The sequence below is a fragment of the Sciurus carolinensis genome, chromosome 3 (assembly GCF_902686445.1).
Source record: "Sciurus carolinensis chromosome 3, mSciCar1.2, whole genome shotgun sequence".
Taxonomy (NCBI): Eukaryota; Metazoa; Chordata; class Mammalia; order Rodentia; family Sciuridae; genus Sciurus; species Sciurus carolinensis.
Genome location: NC_062215.1, coordinates 182827205 through 182844714, shown reverse-complemented (window position 1 = coordinate 182844714; position 17510 = coordinate 182827205). Strand labels below are relative to the sequence as shown.

General features: G+C 60.4%; 1 protein-coding gene across 1 annotated transcript in view; it reads left to right on the top strand.

The window, feature by feature from the left end:
* Positions 1 to 2775: 2775 nt before the first annotated feature.
* Positions 2776 to 17510, top strand: part of D2hgdh (D-2-hydroxyglutarate dehydrogenase) — a 31780-nt gene continuing 17045 nt past the window's right edge. Inside the window, 7 exon segments of the mRNA XM_047543922.1 lie at positions 2776 to 2792; positions 6348 to 6460; positions 7920 to 8249; positions 15694 to 15751; positions 16183 to 16322; positions 17341 to 17430; positions 17433 to 17509. Of these exon segments, the coding sequence (XP_047399878.1) occupies positions 2776 to 2792; positions 6348 to 6460; positions 7920 to 8249; positions 15694 to 15751; positions 16183 to 16322; positions 17341 to 17430; positions 17433 to 17509 (825 nt within the window).

Below are 17510 nucleotides of genomic sequence, written 5' to 3'. Positions count from 1 at the left end.
TGGGGCTGCCGCGCCTCCATCACACAGGGCGAGACACAGGCCCGCGGCCGTGACCACACGCAGCCTGGCTGCGTTTCCTGGTGGGCCTGTGCTCAGGATGCATGCCGGAGGACTTGTCCTGTGGCAGGCGCTGGCCCCACAAGGTCAGGTGCCAGGGGTGAGGGTGGAGGGCTGGCTGCTCGTCCCTGCGGGTCTCCAGGCCAGAAGCGTCCTGAGCCCGGACCCTCCTGCCTCAGAACCAGCAGGTGGAGGCTCATCACTCAGCTGCAGCCGCGAAGCTCTGCGTGTCCTCATGAATCGGGTGGACACAGGTATTTAAAGATGACCGAGGATGAACTGTGGAAGACTTCTCTCTTGCTCCTCCTGGGTGCTGGGTCACCTGGGCCTCCCCAGCTGCTGCCCCCATTTCTGTGAGTCCAGGGCTTTTGCCAGAGGCTGCCGACACTACCTCAGGTTGGGCTGCACCTCTGCACCTCACGTGCCCCCTGGGGAGTGGGCGTGCTGGACGCGGCAGGCCCAGGCTGGTCGGCCCCCTGCCCAGCGTCCAGGAGCTGAGGGTGCCCTGCACTGCATGTCCTCGTGTGGCTTTGCTATTTTTTTTTTTTTCAAGGTTTTGTGTTTATCTGTTTTTTATGTTTACTTTTGCCAGTTAAAATAATATCACCAAAAATAATATGCACATAGCTTTGGGGAAGACCCAGGACCCACGAGAGACTCCCTGGATGCCGCCTGGGCCCTGGGGCCTCCTGTCCCTGCTGCTGCTCCTGTCTGGTGGGAGGCGCTGGGCAGCTCAGCTGGAAGGAGCATGGTGGCAGCGCTCCTGCCCGACACTGCTTCCCCAGGGCCTGGAGGTGACTGCAGAGCCAAGCCCACCTGCTGCACAGAGGGCGTCTGCTGGCCCTGGGTCACTGGCCTGTCTCCAGAGAGGGTGTGGGCCCCCTGTGGGCAAGGGCGTGCACTCCTGGGAGGGGCAGGTCCTGCTGCCCTCAGTCCTGTGCATCAGTGACCCGGGAAGGCTGCCGTGTGTTGGGAGAGCCTGTTAGGCCGCCCCACACCTGCAGACGTGCCCGTTGTGTGTCAGGACAAGGACACAGCCTGGGTGACCACCATGAGCAGTGGCTGCCCCCTCCTCTCCCCTGGGCAGGTGGGGGCTGTGGGGAGCCATGGTGCCGGAGGGCTCGTGGTTGGCCTGGCCTGTCTCTGGAGCCAGGCGGGGACCACTTAGCAATGACACCAGCCAGGCCCAGGTTCCTATTGCAGTGCTGGAGCTTGGTGGCTGTGGTTTGAAATGGCACAAGGGACCTTTGGGCACTGAGGATTTAAGGTTTTCCTAGATGCTCGGAGAGCAGGGTGGGCCTCCCTCAGCTGCGCCAAGAGGAGTTTCACGGCAGGAGTCTAGGACGGTGCCCTGGGTGTGGGAAGGCTCCTGGTGTGCTCCACCACGTCTCCTGCGCTTTGACATGAATGTCACATTTTATTTTCAAGGAATTATCTATGTCCCCTTTGTAAAGGAAAGATGCTATTGTAAATCTTTTTATTAAATAATGTAAAGATGCACATCTGTATTTTTGGATCATGTTATAGATCATGGATATATTGTTTAATAAAGTATTTTTGGAACAAACACTTAAGGGTGGGTCCTTCCGGGAAACTTGTGTTCTTGTTGCACGGGCATGGTCCTCAACTTTGGGGGTTTTTTTGGCCGTGGGGGAGTGCCAGGGATTGAACCCAGGGGCACTTGACCACTGAGCCACCTCCTCAGCCTTGTTGTATTTTATTTAGAGACAGGGTCTCACTGAGATGCTTAGCACCTGGCTTTTGCCGAGGCTGGCTTTGAACTCAAGATCCTCCTGTCTCAGCCTCCTGAGCCGCTGGGGTTGCAGGTGTGCACCACCACACCCAGCCGTGATCATCAACTTTGAAGGGCTATACAGAGTGCTGGAGGAGAGTCGTGGGGGGACTCTGGTCTGTGGCCTGGCTGGACCCTGGGCCTCACCTTGGTTGGGCACTCGGGAAGGTTGGTGGCAAGATGGGCCTGCTGTGCTGAAGCAACTGAAGTGGGTCCCTGCCTCCCAGGGGAGGCCTGCATAAATAGGTGGCACTTGTGGGTGGCATGCAAGGGAGGCTGTGGTCTCCTGGAGCAGGGGCTTGCTTTCCAGGACTGCCTGGGTGTCAGGAGCCCTTGGGCAGCGGTCCTAGTCCACCTGGGCTGCTACCACAAAATACCTAAGACTGGAGGCTCATCCGAATCTGTTTCTCACAATTCTAGATACTAGAAGTCCAAGATCAAGGTGCAGCAGGGCTGGTGTCTGGCGCAGGCTCTGCCCTTGGGCTGCGGACAGCCGGCTTCCCACTGTGTGCTCAGAAGGTGGAGGGCGGGAACACGGGTGTCTTTTCATGGGCACACTTATCCTATCTGGTCAGGGCCCCAGCCATAGGACTTCATTAACCTAATTACCTCCTTGAAGGCCCCATTTCCAAATATTGAGGTCAGGGCTTCCGTGTAAGGCTTTGGGGGCGGGCGGGCCCAATGAGCTGCACAACACTTGAGACGGTCCCCTGAGCAGTGTCAGCAAGAGCTCACGGCAACCTGGTTGGGTCACAGCTTCTCACCACTGGGCCACCAGTGCTGCTCCGTCCGCTGGGCATGCCCAGGTCACCTTCAGCCACTCGCAGGTGCCCGAGGCCTTGGAAAGGAAGACCTCGTTCTTTCTTGGGTTAGGGTGGGTGGACTTGTTGCTCAGCTTTTCATCACTGTGGCCAAAATGCCCAACGATGGAAGGCTGTGTTGCGTGAGTGGTGCTGGGCAAGGTGCTTCATGCACTCGAACTGATCTGCCTGCACAGGTGGGCAGGGCCGAGGGAATGCGGTCACTGGGGCACAGGCTGTGGCTGCAGCTGCAGCCGCAGGTCCAGTTGGGTGTTGCTTCGTCCTGTCCTAGAACACAGCAGGCCACTGCTGACTGCCACAGGCCTCATGGACCTGCTGGCCAGGTGGCCAGGCAAGCACACTTGTGCAGCCCGCCTCAGCCCTGGGCAGACTCCTGTACCCTGCTGTGTCGGGATCAGAGCTAAACGTCCCACAGAACATCCTCTGTCCTTCACCCAGGACAAGTGGAACCAGATGAGCTGGAGGGAGGCAGGGGGAGATCAGTCCTTCTCCAAAACCATCAGGGTTATTTTAAGGATTCAGTTTAAGGTGTGGCAGGCTAAGGCAGAAGGGAGCCCTGGGGTAACAATACTGCAGGGAGCAGCAGCCTACAGCTGTGCCTGGACCCCAGGGGCGTGCAGGGAGGGCCGCTGGGACCCCAGCTGGGACTAGGCTCAGGGGCTGCTGCTTGGCAGATGTGCCTGCAGAGTTGATGGTTGCTGGGGAGTAGGTGACCTTCAGGGCTGGGTACGGTGCTGAGCAAGGGCTGCCCCTCTGAGGTCCCTGCATAGAGTCCCAGCCCTTGGCCCTCCTTCAGGAAGACCTCCTGCACTGAGACTTCATCACCCAGGGGGTGTCTGCCTGTTGGTCAGGGCACCAGAGACCCCTAGAGGGACAGAGGCCCTAGACAGTGGAGGCCCTGGGGGACAGAGAGTCCTAGAGAGGTGGAGGCCCCTGGGGGAACAGAGACCCTTGGAGAGGTGGAGGCCCCTGGGGGGACAGAGATCCCTAGAGAGGTGGAGACCCCTGGGGACAGAGACCCCTGGAGAGGTGGAGACCCCTGGGAACAGACCCCTGGAGAGGTAGAGGCCCTTGGGGAGACAGATCTCTAGAGAGGTGGAGGCTCCTGGGGATACAGAGACCCCTGGAGAGGTGGAGGCCCCTGGGGACAGAGACCTCTAGAGAGGTGGAGGCCCTTGGGGACAGAGACCTCTAGAGAGGTGGAGGCCCCTGGGGACAGAGACCCTTGGAGAGATGGAGGCCCTTGGGGAGACAGAGACCTCTAGAGAGGTGGAGGCCCCTGGGGGGGACAGAGACCCCTGGAGAGGTGGAGACCCCTGGGGGACAGAGACCCCTGGAGAGAAGAGGACTATCATGAGTGAGCTGTGGAATCATATAGATCAAAGAAGTCTGTGTCTTTCCACAGTCAGGATTTATTGAATTTATTTTGGGTCACCTGTGGTCACAGTTGGGCAATCACAGGTCCTTCCATTCCAGTGCAATATTAATTCTAATGTCCATGCACTCAAGTCACACGTCACACGTCACACAATGATATATAAGTAGATCATAGAAAGACTGAAATAGGGTTAAGACAGCTGCAAAGTCACAGGATGCAGAGCCCAGAGGACAGGGAGAGATGAGTGTGGAGTCTCAGCACCACTGCAGGTGGTCAGTGAGGGTTTTTTAAGGCAGAGGGTCCACACAGCCTGCAGTTACAGGCTGTGTCAGCTTAGAGTGTCAGTTCGAGGCTCAGAGTGGTCTTGGGTAGGGGTCAGGGGACTCCTCTAAAACCAGAGGATAAGATTTGGAGGTTTTTTGCAGTGGCCATTTTCTTGGGCAAGCCTGGTGACAGGGTAAGAGTACCTCTGTGTCCACTCCTGGGATGTTCCCCTTTTATGTACCTCGAGGGAGGGGCTTGACTCATTTGGTGGTCTGTTGTGTTCGATAAGCTCAAGAGACTAGTTTTTCTAACTCAAATGGGTTTGACATGCCTGTGCATCTGTGTGCTTCCGATTAATTCCATGAGTCCACAGGTGGTCACTTCTACTAGTACAATTAATTTTTCAGTTTGTGTCTTATGGTGGTGCTGGGAAGATGGGTTATTCACTTGTACAGAGTCATCCACCTCAAAACGTAAACTCAAAATGGAGCAGCTCATGGCAAGTTACTGCTTTATAAGATGGAGCAACTCTGGTTTAGGCACAGCCTGAGAGCTGCTATTCTCCACACCATGGAGTCACTCAGGGCAGGCACAGCCTGAGAGCTGCTATTCTCCCACACCATGGAGTCACTCAGGGCAGGCACAGCCTGAGAGCTGCTGTTCTACACCATGGAGTCACTCAGGGCAGGCACAGCCTGAGAGCTGCTATTCTCCACACCATGGAGTCACTCAGGGCAGGCACAGCCTGAGAGCTGCTGTTCTACACAATGGAGACACTCAGGGCAGGCACAGCCTGAGAGCTGCTATTCTCCACACCATGGAGTCACCAGGGCAGGCACAGCCTGAGAGCTGCTATTCTACACCGTGGAGTCACCAGGGCAGGCACAGCCTGAGAGCTGCTGTTCTACACCGTGGAGTCACTCAGGGCAGGCACAGCCTGAGAGCTGCTGTTCTGCACACCATGGAGTCACTCAGGGCAGATACAGCCTGAGAGCTGCTGTTCTGCACATCATGGAGTCACCAGGGCAGGCACAGCCTGAGAGCTGCTGTTCTGCACACCATGGAGTCACCAGGGCAGGCGCAGCCTGAGAGCTGCTGTTCTGCACACCATGGAGTCACCAGGGCAGGCGCAGCCTGAGAGCTGCTGTTCTGCACACCATGGAGTCACCAGGGCAGGCGCAGCCTGAGAGCTGCTGTTCTGCACACCATGGAGTCACCAGGGCAGGCGCAGCCTGAGAGCTGCTGTTCTGCACACCATGGAGTCACCAGGGCAGGCGCAGCCTGAGAGCTGCTGTTCTGCACACCATGGAGTCACCAGGGCAGGCGCAGCCTGAGAGCTGCTGTTCTGCACACCATGGAGTCACCAGGGCAGGCGCAGCCTGAGAGCTGCTGTTCTGCACACCATGGAGTCACCAGGGCAGGCGCAGCCTGAGAGCTGCTGTTCTGCACACCATGGAGTCACCAGGGCAGGCGCAGCCTGAGAGCTGCTGTTCTGCACACCATGGAGTCACCAGGGCAGGTGCAGCCTGAGAGCTGCTGTTCTGCACACCATGGAGTCACCAGGGCAGGTGCAGCCTGAGAGCTGCTGTTCTACACCATGGAGACACCAGGGCAGGCGCAGCCTGAGAGCTGCTGTTCTACACACCATGGAGTCACCAGGGCAGGTGCAACCTGAGAGCTGCTGTTCTACACACCATGGAGTCACCAGAGCAGGTGCAGCCTGAGAGCTGCTGTTCTACACCATGGAGACACCCTGAGCAGACAAAGCCCTGCTGCCCAGAGACTCCTTGGGGGTTGGAGAACTCCGGGGAAGAAAGGGCTCCTGTGGGGTGGAGGCCTTGAGACCCTGGGTAGGGGCCACACTGTAGGACTAATAAGTGAGCATTTACCTGCCTCCTGGGCTCTTGGGCCCACAGGGAATGTTCAGGATCCTGTGGCCTGCGGACTGGGGAGCCCGCTGGGCAGGGCCAGCCTCCTCCTGGGGCGGGGCGGGGGCGGGGCCTGGGTCTGGACGCGGGCGGGGGCCATTGCGCAGGCGCAGTCCCCACTGGGGCCTGAGGCCGCCGGGAGGCGAGGGGCGGGGCCTGTCCTGTAGCGCCGGCGCTGGGTCTCCGGGTCCACGCGGTGGTCTGCCCTCAGCCCTGGCAGGTGCGAGCCCTGGCGGGGAGCCGAGCGCGCCTCCCGGGAGATCTCTCTGGGTCCGCGGAGGCTCCCGGGGTGTCTGTGGGTCTGGGGCGAGCTTGGGGGGGTCTCTGGGTCCGGGGGTGGTCCTGTGGGGGATCTCCGGGCCTGGGGCGAGCTTGTGGGGTCTCTGGGTCCCGGGGCGGTCCTGGGGGGGGGGGTCTCAGGGCCTGGGGACGATCCTGGGGTGTTCTTGGGTTCCGAGGCTATCCTGGGGAGGGTCTGCAGGTCCTGGGGGGATCCTGGGTGGGAGGTCTGGGTTCAGGGATGCCCCTGGGGTGTCTCCAGTCGGGGGCGAACATGGGGGCGTCTCTGGTCTTGGGAGGACCCTGGGGTGTTCTTGGGTTCCGAGTTGATCCTGGGGACGGTGCACAGGCCCGTCATCCTGCCTCACTGTCCAGCACGACCCCAGCTCCCGGTCCGTCCTGGTGTGGGGTCCAGGCTCTCCCTGTGTCAGTTACTGGCGAGGACTGTGGCTAGGCCCATGTAGATCTCTTATTCTAAAATCTGTATTTAAAATCTGTAGATAGTTTTATTTCTTCCCATTGCATGGAGATCATATTTGGAAGTAGATAGTTCTTTTTGAACGTGTGGTACCAGGGAATACCACCGAACTACCACTTTTAATCTTTGTTCTGCCCGTCACACATCAGTGAGGTTGTGCTGCAGCAGAGCTGGGTTTGACCTGGGGCACAGAGAGGCTGGTCTGTTTCCAGAGGTTGCAAGGTGAAGGAGGGAGCCTCGCTGTCCCAAGTGTGTGGCTCAGGTGTTCCTACCCCAGTGAAGTGCAAATAGCTGCACATGAGAACTGTACGGTGACTGTCCACCCTGACCACTGCACACTCAGAGGAGCCCCTCCCTTTCCCTTCTTCATCACCCCCACCCCACCCCCCAGTTCTGGGGGTTGAACACAGGGGCCCTCTACTGCTTGCTGCTTCTCATTAAGTTGACTTGTGCTTCTCCTGCCTCAGCCCCCAAGCAGTTGGGAGGTCTGTGTCACTGTACCTGCTGTTTTTTTTTTTTAAATGGAAGCATTTTTAAACTTGTAGCAAAAACATGGGTTCACCTTTTAGCTGCTTTTTGGTGCACAGTGCAGTGGTGTCTGCCCTTTCCTTCTAGTGCCTTAAATCCCGGTTTTGTTCTGAAAGAAGGACTTGGAAGGAGGTCCTGGGTTCTATAAATGTTTGAGTATGATACCCAGAGAGAAGGTGCCTGCCACAGGCTGCATGCAGTAAGTCCCCCCAGCGAACCGTGCAGGTGGCCGCACTGGGGCCCAGGACTGTCCCCTGCGCCCCCCCAGGCCTGCTCTGTCCCACAGCCCTGGCCTCAGTTACCCAGAGAAGACATGCTGTGGGCTGTGGCTGGGTGGGGTTCTCTTCTCTGCCCCAGTGTTCCCAAGTGACAGGTCCAGTCCCTTGTTTTTCAGGACAGAAGCCATGGAGCTGTGTCGTGTGTCCAGATGGTCTTTGTGGCTCCTCCAGGCCTGTGCTCCCAGAGCCTCGGTGGGACAGAGGAGGGTGGCTGGGATGCCCTGGGGGAACGTCTGGCCCCCTGGCCTGCAGAGGCTTCTCCTCAGTGGCCTCCCGCACCCCTGAAGTGACTCTGACCCAGGAGCGCTATCCTGTGCAGCGGCTGCCATTCTCTGTGGTGTCTGAGGAGGACCTGGTGGCCTTCGAGCACATTGTCCCTGGCAGGGTTGTCACAGACCCAGAAGCCACTGGAGGCAGCCACGTGGACTGGCTGAGGATGGCCCGAGGTGAGTCAGGACCCGGGGTGTAGCCAGGAACTGAGGGTCACTGTCACATGTACCCCTTGCTGCCGCTGAAGAAGAGCCAAGCTGTGAGACAGGGAGGTCCTGCTCCTGCAACGTGACATCTGTGGGTCCAGCGCTGGACCAGCCCTGGTGCTCTGACCAGCTCCTGTCTTCTCCTCTGGGGCTGCCATAACCCAAGCCCACACAGGTCTCTTGGTTCCACAGACCAGAAGCCTGGTCAGCAGGAGTTGCCTGAGTCTCCTGGGGCCTTCCTGCCTCTCCAGTCCCTGGATCTCTGCCAGCAGCACTCCAGCCTCTGCCTCAGCTTCATGTGGCCCCTCCCCATCTGTCACTCCTGCATCAAGTGAGACATTCGGCTGGGTTCAGGGCCCATCTGACATAGGTTGACCTCATCTTAGGTTCTTAGGTGCTGCTGTTAAGAGCCTTTTCCACATAAGGATACTTCTGCAGGTTCCTGGGGTTAAGGTGTAGATGTGTCTTTTGGGGTCCATATAGCCCAACAGGGCAAGAGGCAGGTTTGCTGGTCTGGCCATTGTCTGCCCACTCCTCCCACACCTGCCCCCAGTGCAGGAGTGCAGTCTAGACCTAACAGTCTAGACCCTCTTGATAACAGTGCTGGATTTTCTCTTTTAAAATGATTCAGAGGTAATATAGCTTGCATGCTCACACTGGTTATTTACTTATTTATTTTGGTACTAGGGATTAAATCCAGGGACACTTTACCACTGAGTTATCCCAAGTCCTTTTTAAATTTTCATTTTGAGACAGGGTCTTGCTAAGTTGCTCAGGGTCGTGCTAAGTTGCCCAGGCTGGCCTTGAATTTTCGATCTTCCTGCCTCAGCCTCCTGAGCCACTGGGATTGCAGGTGTGGCCACTGTGCCTGGCCGGCTGACATGAAGAGGTGTAGCAGAGAAGCACTCGACAACAAAATGACACGTGTAACCCTGAAAACCCAGGTCCTAGCTGGCCCTGCTCCTGCCAGCTCGTGCTGTTATGGGGCAGATCTTCCCAGGTTGTGAGACCCGTGCTAGGTTTCCAGACCTCGTCATGGCACAGTGCTGAGGTCTCAGAGGCTCATGGTGGAGGGACTGAGCCCTGCAGGCTGGCAGGACACATTGAAGTCACTGGGCCACTTGGCACTGCAGGAGCACCCTCCGTGGAGGGAGGGCTCCCCTGCCATACCTGTGCACTGAGGAGGCGGGCAGCGGGAGGTCAGCCATGCTGCGTCCCTGCCTGGAGGCCCTAGGCAGTTGGACCTGAGTGTCCCCTGCACCAGGGTGCATGGTAGACCCCACAGCAGCCTTTCCATTCTTGGGCTCTGCTCCCTGCTGACACTCAGGGCCAGCAGTTGCTATCCTGGTGGGCTTCCAAGAGTGGGGAGGAAGCCATACCTGGGGTTGGGCGGGTGTCCCCCACTGGCCCCTCCCTGGCCACATCTGAGCCTCAATGGGCAAGAGCCAGCTGCTGGTTGGTTTTGGCCCCAGGGGCTCCTCTCTGATAAGTGGCCCTTCCTGGCCGTCCTTGCTATGGACAGCTTATCTACTTCGGGGTTGTTCTTCCAGGTCTTTGTGCCTGTGGTGGCCCCTCCTGCATATCCCGCCACCCTGAGTACCTGGTGGGGCAGCACTGATCTCCTTTCTGGGTCCATAGGCTTGGCCAGGTGAGCATGTGTGTCCAGAGGCTTGTCAATCACGGCTGGAAAGCACCTTCATGTGGTTTCTTTTGGAGAGAGTTTGCCTTAACTTCTGGCCATTTAAACAACTGAGCCTCAGGGTGGTGCAGAAAATATAAACTAAAGGCTGGTTGGTAGAACTTTTTTTTTTTTTTTTTTTTTGGGTGCTGGGGATCGAACTCAGGGCCTTGTGCTTGCAAGGCAAGCACTCTACCAGCTGAGCTATCTCCCCAGCCCAGTAGAACTTTTTTAAAAGGAAATATTTTATTTGAAATAGAAAATTATTGTTAAACGTATCCTTGTTCAGAAACTTGATGACTTGCTCAGCAGTGAGTCTGCAGGTTTTAGTGAGCACCGCCTAGACCTGCGTGGGGGTGCTGGGTGCTCAGGGCACGTGCCTGGGCAGCGTCAGGAGGGGTGGGCTCTGCTGTGACTTCTTCAAGGTCGAGCCTCCAGCACAAGCCTGTGGCAGTGTCTGGAAGGACACTCAGGGGTGAGTAGGCAGCACAAAGCCTCTGCACTCCTCAGAACCAGGGCAGTTGGCAAGGGAGTGGGGTTGGCCAGCGAGGGCAGGGGCCACCCTTGGACCCAGGTACCCACAGCTGGATGACCACAGTCAGCGAAGAGTGGGAGCCAGCCAGGGGGAGACCAAGCAGACAAGGCCCAGGGGGAGAGCAGAGCCATGGGAGTGTGTTCCAGAAGCTGGTGGACAGGGCTGTGGGGAGAGGATGTGTGTGGGGCAGTTGCTACAGGTGAGAGGCCAGAGTCATGGCGTCCCTGTCGTCAGAGCGGCCGTCCAGGGGGGGGCGTGGGTCTGGTGGGAGCAGGGTCCAGGACGGCTCCTTTCCCATTTTGGTCTTAAGATGAGAGAGTTCCAGCAGGTTCGGAGTTGGTGGGCATAGCCAGGAGGGCCAGGATGCAGGGGTGGGGCGGGGGGTGAGGGAAGGTCAGGCAGGTGGTGGAGCACGGAGTGTGCTGGGCAGGGCACCACGGTGGGGACAGGGTGCCGGGGTGACGTGGGAAGTGTGTTGTGGTTTGGCTCTGGAGTGTCCCACAGGCTCCCAGGTGTGTTGAGGCTGGTCCCCGTGTACCAGTGACCAGAGGTGCGGCCTTCAGGATGTGATGGGCCTGAGGGCTCTGGCGTCAGGGCTGGGCGTTGGTCAGTGGATTTGTATTTGATGGCATTACTGGGAGGAAGTAGAAACCCCACAGGGGTAGGGACTCGTTGCAGGGCCGGGTCACTGGGGTGTACTCTGGACGGGCTCTCCTCTGCCATGCCCTTCCGCCCTGCCGCTCTGCCTGGGCTCGTGCCCACATCAGTGCCGCTGGCTGACCATGGGCTGAGACCTCTGAAACCTGCGCAGAATAAATCTTCCCTCCTGTTTTTCTGCGGCATCGTGTCACAGCGATGGAAAGCCGCCAGCAGTCTGTGGGCGAGGACTGGGAGAGAGGTGCTGGCAGGGCTGGGATTGGAACGAGGGTCCTGGCTGTGGGCCAGATGGCCAGGGAGCCGAGGGTGCGCTGAAGTCAGCGTGGCGTCTGGGTGCACCGTGCTTGGCCGGAGGTTTCTGAGGTGTGCACCACAGGCCCTGAGCAGCTGGCCTGTTGCTGGAGCCCCTGGTGGGGCGTGTGTGTGGCTGGCCAGCACACGCTTTCTCCCCACGGCTGGCGGTGGAGCTGGGGGTGGGGGCCATGCCTGAGGCCCGGCGACACGGGAGCTGAGGCAGGAGCAGTTGCAGGCCTGCCAGGAGTGCAGAGACCCTGTCTGGAGAGCCAGCTCAGTGGTAGCGCACCCCTGGTCCAGGCCCCGACATTGCAACCCGCCCCCCAAACATTCCCAACCCGAAGGCAGCTGAGTAGTCAGTGTGAGGCCAGCATGCCGTCAGTCTCTGCAGATGCGTAGCGTGCAGCAGCCACCGAGAGGCAGGCGTGCTGTGATCTTGTACAAATCAGGCAGCGGGTAGGTCTACCTGACGCAGGTGGACGCTGAGGTCTGAGGAGGGCACCAAGAGGAGAGCTGGGCGCCAGGCTGGGGCAGTGATGGACGTCGGGTGACCTGACACAGGTGGACGCTGAGGTCTGAGGAGGGCACCAAGAGGAGAGCTGGGCGCCAGGCTGGGGCAGTGATGGACGTCGGGTGACCTGACACAGGTAGACGCTGAGGTCTGAGGAGGGCACCAAGACGAGAGCTGGGCGCCAGGCTGGGGCAGTGATGGACGTCGGGTGACCTGACACAGGTGGACGCTGAGGTCTGAGGAGGGCACCAAGAGGAGAGCTGGGCGCCAGGCTGGGGCAGTGATGGACGTCGGGTGACCTGACACAGGTAGACGCTGAGGTCTGAGGAGCGCACCAAGAGGAGAGCCGGGCGGGACGCTGAGGTCTGAGGAGGGCACCAAGAGGAGAGCTGGGGCGCCAGGCTGGGACAGTGATGGACGTCGGGTGACCTGACACAGGTGGACACTGAGGTCTGAGGAGGGCACCAAGAGGAGAGCTGGGCACCAGGCTGGGGCAGTGATGGACGTCGGGTGACCTGACACAGGTGGACGCTGAGGTCTGAGGAGGGCACCAAGAGGAGAGCTGGGCGCCAGGCTGGGGCAGTGATGGACGTCGGGTGACCTGACACAGGTAGACGCTGAGGTCTGAGGAGGGCACCAAGACGAGAGCTGGGCGCCAGGCTGGGGCAGTGATGGACGTCGGGTGACCTGACACAGGTGGACGCTGAGGTCTGAGGAGGGCACCAAGAGGAGAGCTGGGCGCCAGGCTGGGGCAGTGATGGACGTCGGGTGACCTGACACAGGTAGACGCTGAGGTCTGAGGAGCGCACCAAGAGGAGAGCCGGGCGGGACGCTGAGGTCTGAGGAGGGCACCAAGAGGAGAGCTGGGGCGCCAGGCTGGGACAGTGATGGACGTCGGGTGACCTGACACAGGTGGACACTGAGGTCTGAGGAGGGCACCAAGAGGAGAGCTGGGCGCCAGGCTGGGGCAGTGATGGACGTCGGGTGACCTGACACAGGTGGACGCTGAGGTCTGAGGAGGGCACCAAGAGGAGAGCTGGGCGCCAGGCTGGGGCAGTGATGGACGTCGGGTGACCTGACACAGGTAGACGCTGAGGTCTGAGGAGGGCACCAAGACGAGAGCTGGGCGCCAGGCTGGGGCAGTGATGGACGTCGGGTGACCTGACACAGGTGGACGCTGAGGTCTGAGGAGGGCACCAAGAGGAGAGCTGGGCGCCAGGCTGGGGCAGTGATGGACGTCGGGTGACCTGACACAGGTAGACGCTGAGGTCTGAGGAGCGCACCAAGAGGAGAGCCGGGCGGGACGCTGAGGTCTGAGGAGGGCACCAAGAGGAGAGCTGGGGCGCCAGGCTGGGACAGTGATGGACGTCGGGTGACCTGACACAGGTGGACACTGAGGTCTGAGGAGGGCACCAAGAGGAGAGCTGGGCACCAGGCTGGGGCAGTGATGGACGTCGGGTGACCTGACACAGGTGGACGCTGAGGTCTGAGGAGGGCACCAAGAGGAGAGCTGGGCGCCAGGCTGGGGCAGTGATGGACGTCGGGTGACCTGACACAGGTGGACGCTGAGGTCTGAGGAGGGCACCAAGAGGAGAGCTGGGCGCCAGGCTGGGGCAGTGATGGACGTCGGGTGACCTGACACAGGTGGACGCTGAGGTCTGAGGAGGGCACCAAGAGGAGAGCTGGGCGCCAGGCTGGGGCAGTGATGGACGTCGGGTGACCTGACACAGGTAGACGCTGAGGTCTGAGGAGCGCACCAAGAGGAGAGCCGGGCGGGACGCTGAGGTCTGAGGAGGGCACCAAGAGGAGAGCTGGGGCGCCAGGCTGGGACAGTGATGGACGTCGGGTGACCTGACACAGGTGGACACTGAGGTCTGAGGAGGGCACCAAGAGGAGAGCTGGGCACCAGGCTGGGGCAGTGATGGACGTCGGGTGACCTGACACAGGTGGACGCTGAGGTCTGAGGAGGGCACCAAGACGAGAGCTGGGCACCAGGCTGGGACAGTGATGGACGTCGGGTGACCTGACACAGGTGGACGCTGAGGTCTGAGGAGCGCACCAAGAGGAGAGCTGGGCGCCAGGCTGGGGCAGTGATGGACGTCGGGTGACCTGACACAGGTGGACGCTGAGGTCTGAGGAGGGCACCAAGACGAGAGCTGGGCGCCAGGCTGGGGCAGTGATGGACGTCGGGTGACCTGACACAGGTGGACGCTGAGGTCTGAGGAGGGCACCAAGAGGAGAGCTGGGCGCCAGGCTGGGGCAGTGATGGACGTCGGGTGACCTGACACAGGTGGACGCTGAGGTCTGAGGAGGGCACCAAGAGGAGAGCTGGGCACCAGGCTGGGGCAGTGATGGACGTCGGGTGCAGGAGTGGTGCGATAGGCCAGGGGAGGCCTGGGGCAATGGGGGCGCACGAGGAGCCCCGTCCTTAGGGGTTGCTGGAAGGATGGTGGAGGCCAGAGTGCAGGCCATTCTCAACTGAGGCTTCTGGGGTCTGGCCCTGGCAAGGCCGATGGAAGTGTGCCTCTTGGTTCTCAGAAACCCAGAGGATGGCATGCGAGGGCCACATCCTGCCAAGAAGCACCTGGGCGGAGTGGTGGGGAGGCAGCCGGAGGGGAGGAGAAGGGGCTCTGCGGTGGGTCTCCGGCTGGGCAGTGGCAGGCCTTTCCAGGTGGACTCTCAGCGTAGGGTGTTCTCCTCCTGGGTCCTCCCCTCCTGCCTCCCGACCCTCTTCTCAGTTGAAAGCAGCCTGTGGATGACCACATCCCTTGTTTCTCTCTCTGCCTGTTAGAGGACACTGAGTCGGAGAGCCTGTCTGCCTGTCCTCTGCCTGCAGGGGGCAGACCCTCTGGTGGGCACTCGTACCTCTCTGGCCCTGCTGCAGATTCGTGGGGGGTTTTCTGCCTGCAGAGCTCAGTCTTGTCAGCGGAGTGCTCTTGGTAACCCACAGGATCTCTGGTGGGTGGAGAGCCCAGCCGGGCAGCAGCCCGTCCAGCAGAAGGTGTGTGTGATGAACAGCAACCTGGTGTCTTTCAGAATAAGAAGTGAGATGGGCGCTGTGTGTAACTAGACTGCAGCTTTTCCCACAGTCCCTGTGGTCTCTCGCCGCCTCTGCCACCTGAGAGCCTTCAGAGAAGTCCAAAGGACAGGGAGCAGCCCAGCCATGCTGGGTGCCAGTGGTCAGGAATGCCACTCTTGAGCCTAGAAAGGCTCCCCCCACCATCTCTGGACATCAGAGAGGTACAGGCAGAAAGAATCGCATACCAGCAATGAGAGAAGAACCCAGGAGCTGCCCTATGAGAGCAGGCAGCCAAATCAAGGAGTCTGGGGAGGGAGGCTCAGCCTCCCTCACTGTAGAAACCAGATGAAAGGTGTAGGGTGGGTAGGTTGGGAAGGGCATCAACTGGCAGCTGTCACAGTGACCTTAGGCCGGACACTCAGCCTGTATCCTGCCAGCTGGTGAAAGTCCCAGGAGTAGCCTGTGGCATAGTCTCCAAGGACCCTGCACTAGAGGAGCTGCAAACAGGGTCCAGGTTGCCCTCACTGTCCCCATGGCACCCACAGCACCGACCACAGCGCTCTGGCCCCCGCCTCTGCCCTGCGTGCCACCCGGGGCCCTTGGACAGCTTGCTCTCCCAGGTGCATGTTGGGGCCTGAGCCGTGAGGACCAGTGGTGCCTCTGAGGACCGCCCCCTGGTGTGCTGGCTGCCCTTTGTTCTCCTGCCCACCTCTGTCACAGGCTGCAGCCAGGTGATGCTGAGGCCCCGCTCGTCCGAGGAGGTGTCCCGCATCCTCAGGTAACAAGCTGGGGTGCACGTGGCTGACGGGGGCTTTGGAGCGTGCCAGGCAGGGTCACGTGGGGACATGGATGCTGTGGTTGGGCCCCGAGCTGCTGCCTCTGGGTTAGGCTTGGCTCCCTGGATGTGCATGGACAGACTGCCCAGTGGGTGGGAGCACCTGATGCTCTGCTTCCTACTCCTTGGAGCCCTTGCTTCAGGCTGCCACGCGCGCCTGGCTGGGGAGGGGCACCGCAGCTGACCCCGGGTGCTAGGCTGAGCTGAGGCCTGCAGACCTGTGAGCCTAGGGTGCATGGCTGACCTGCTGGGGTCCCTTTCCCTGTGCGATGCCTGTGGCCTGCTGGCTGGCAGAAGGGCCTTAGGAGGGGTCAGATTTGGGGGCAGTGCTGGGAGCAGAGACTGGCCTGATGTCCTTCCTGTGCTCACCCCAGGCACTGCCACGAGAGGAACCTGGCTGTGAACCCACAGGGAGGGAACACGGGCTTGGTGGGAGGCAGCGTCCCTGTCTTTGATGAGATCATCCTGTCCACTGCCCTCATGAACCAGGTCACCAGCTTCGACAGTGTGTCTGGTAAGCCCAGGTGGCCCACGGGGTGGGGCGTGTGCTTGGCAGGCAGGCCTGTGCGTGGACGTGTGCGTGCCCTGCCTGAGAGCAGCTGTGTGGGACCCCGATGGCCTGCCTGGACCTCTGGTGGGTCTGTGTGGGCTCACACTCTGATCCCTTTGGACCCTGTACTCTCTGGCCACCAGGCCTTCCTGGAGGGGTGTGAGGGGTGGGGCTTGTCCAGCACACTCTTGGCCTTTGTTGGGGTCATGCTGGCCACACCTGTGACCAGGGTGTCAGGGGCATCTCGGCCTTCCCACCAAATGTGTCTAGATGTTGTCAGTCTTGGGGGTAGAGGTCACCTGAGTTGAGGACTACTTGCCTTGTGGCAGTCTTCTCAGCCCTGAGAGAGAGGGAGAGGAGGTGGGGGGGGGGGAGGGGGGAGGGGGAGAGGGGGAGGGGGGGAGAGAGGGAGGGAGAGGGGGGAGAGAGGGAGGGAGAGGGGGGAGAGGAGAAGGAGAGAGGGAGGGAGGGGGAGAGGGAGAGGGGGAGAGAGGGAGAGGGGAGAGAGGGAGAGGGGAGAGGAGAGAGGGAGGAAGAGGGAGAGGGGGAGAGGGAGGAAGAGGGAGAGGGAGAGAGGGAGGAAGAGGGAGAGGGGGAGAGAGGAGAGGGCGAGAGAGGAGAGGGAGAAGGAGAGAGGGAGAGGGGGAGAGGGAGGAAGAGGGAGAGGGGAGAGAGGGAGAGGGAGAGAGAGGGAGAGGGAGAAGGAGAGAGGAGAGGGGGAGAGAGGGAGAGGGGAAAAAGGCAGAGGGAGAGGGGAGAGGGAGAGGGGGAGAGGAAGTGCCCTGCGGTGCTGCCTTCCTGCAGTCACAGGACCCTGGGGTCTGGGGCATATGCTCTGGGGGAGGCAGGCCTGGAAGTCTCTTGCTCTGCTGGCTCTGGGGCGGGTGCTCCCTGGGTGGCCAGGTGCAGGGTGGCCCAGGGGTGGGAGCTCTTGCTGGCCTGGGAGCCAGGGCCCAGGGTAGTCCTTTCTTGCTCTCTGCAGGGATTCTGGTCTGCCAGGCAGGCTGTGTGCTGGAGAAGCTGAGCCAGTACGTGCAGGAGCGGGACTTTGTCATGCCGCTGGACTTGGGAGCCAGGGCAGCTGCCACATTGGGGGCAACGTGGCGACCAATGCAGGCGGCCTGCGGTTTCTGCGGTATGGCTCCCTGCGGT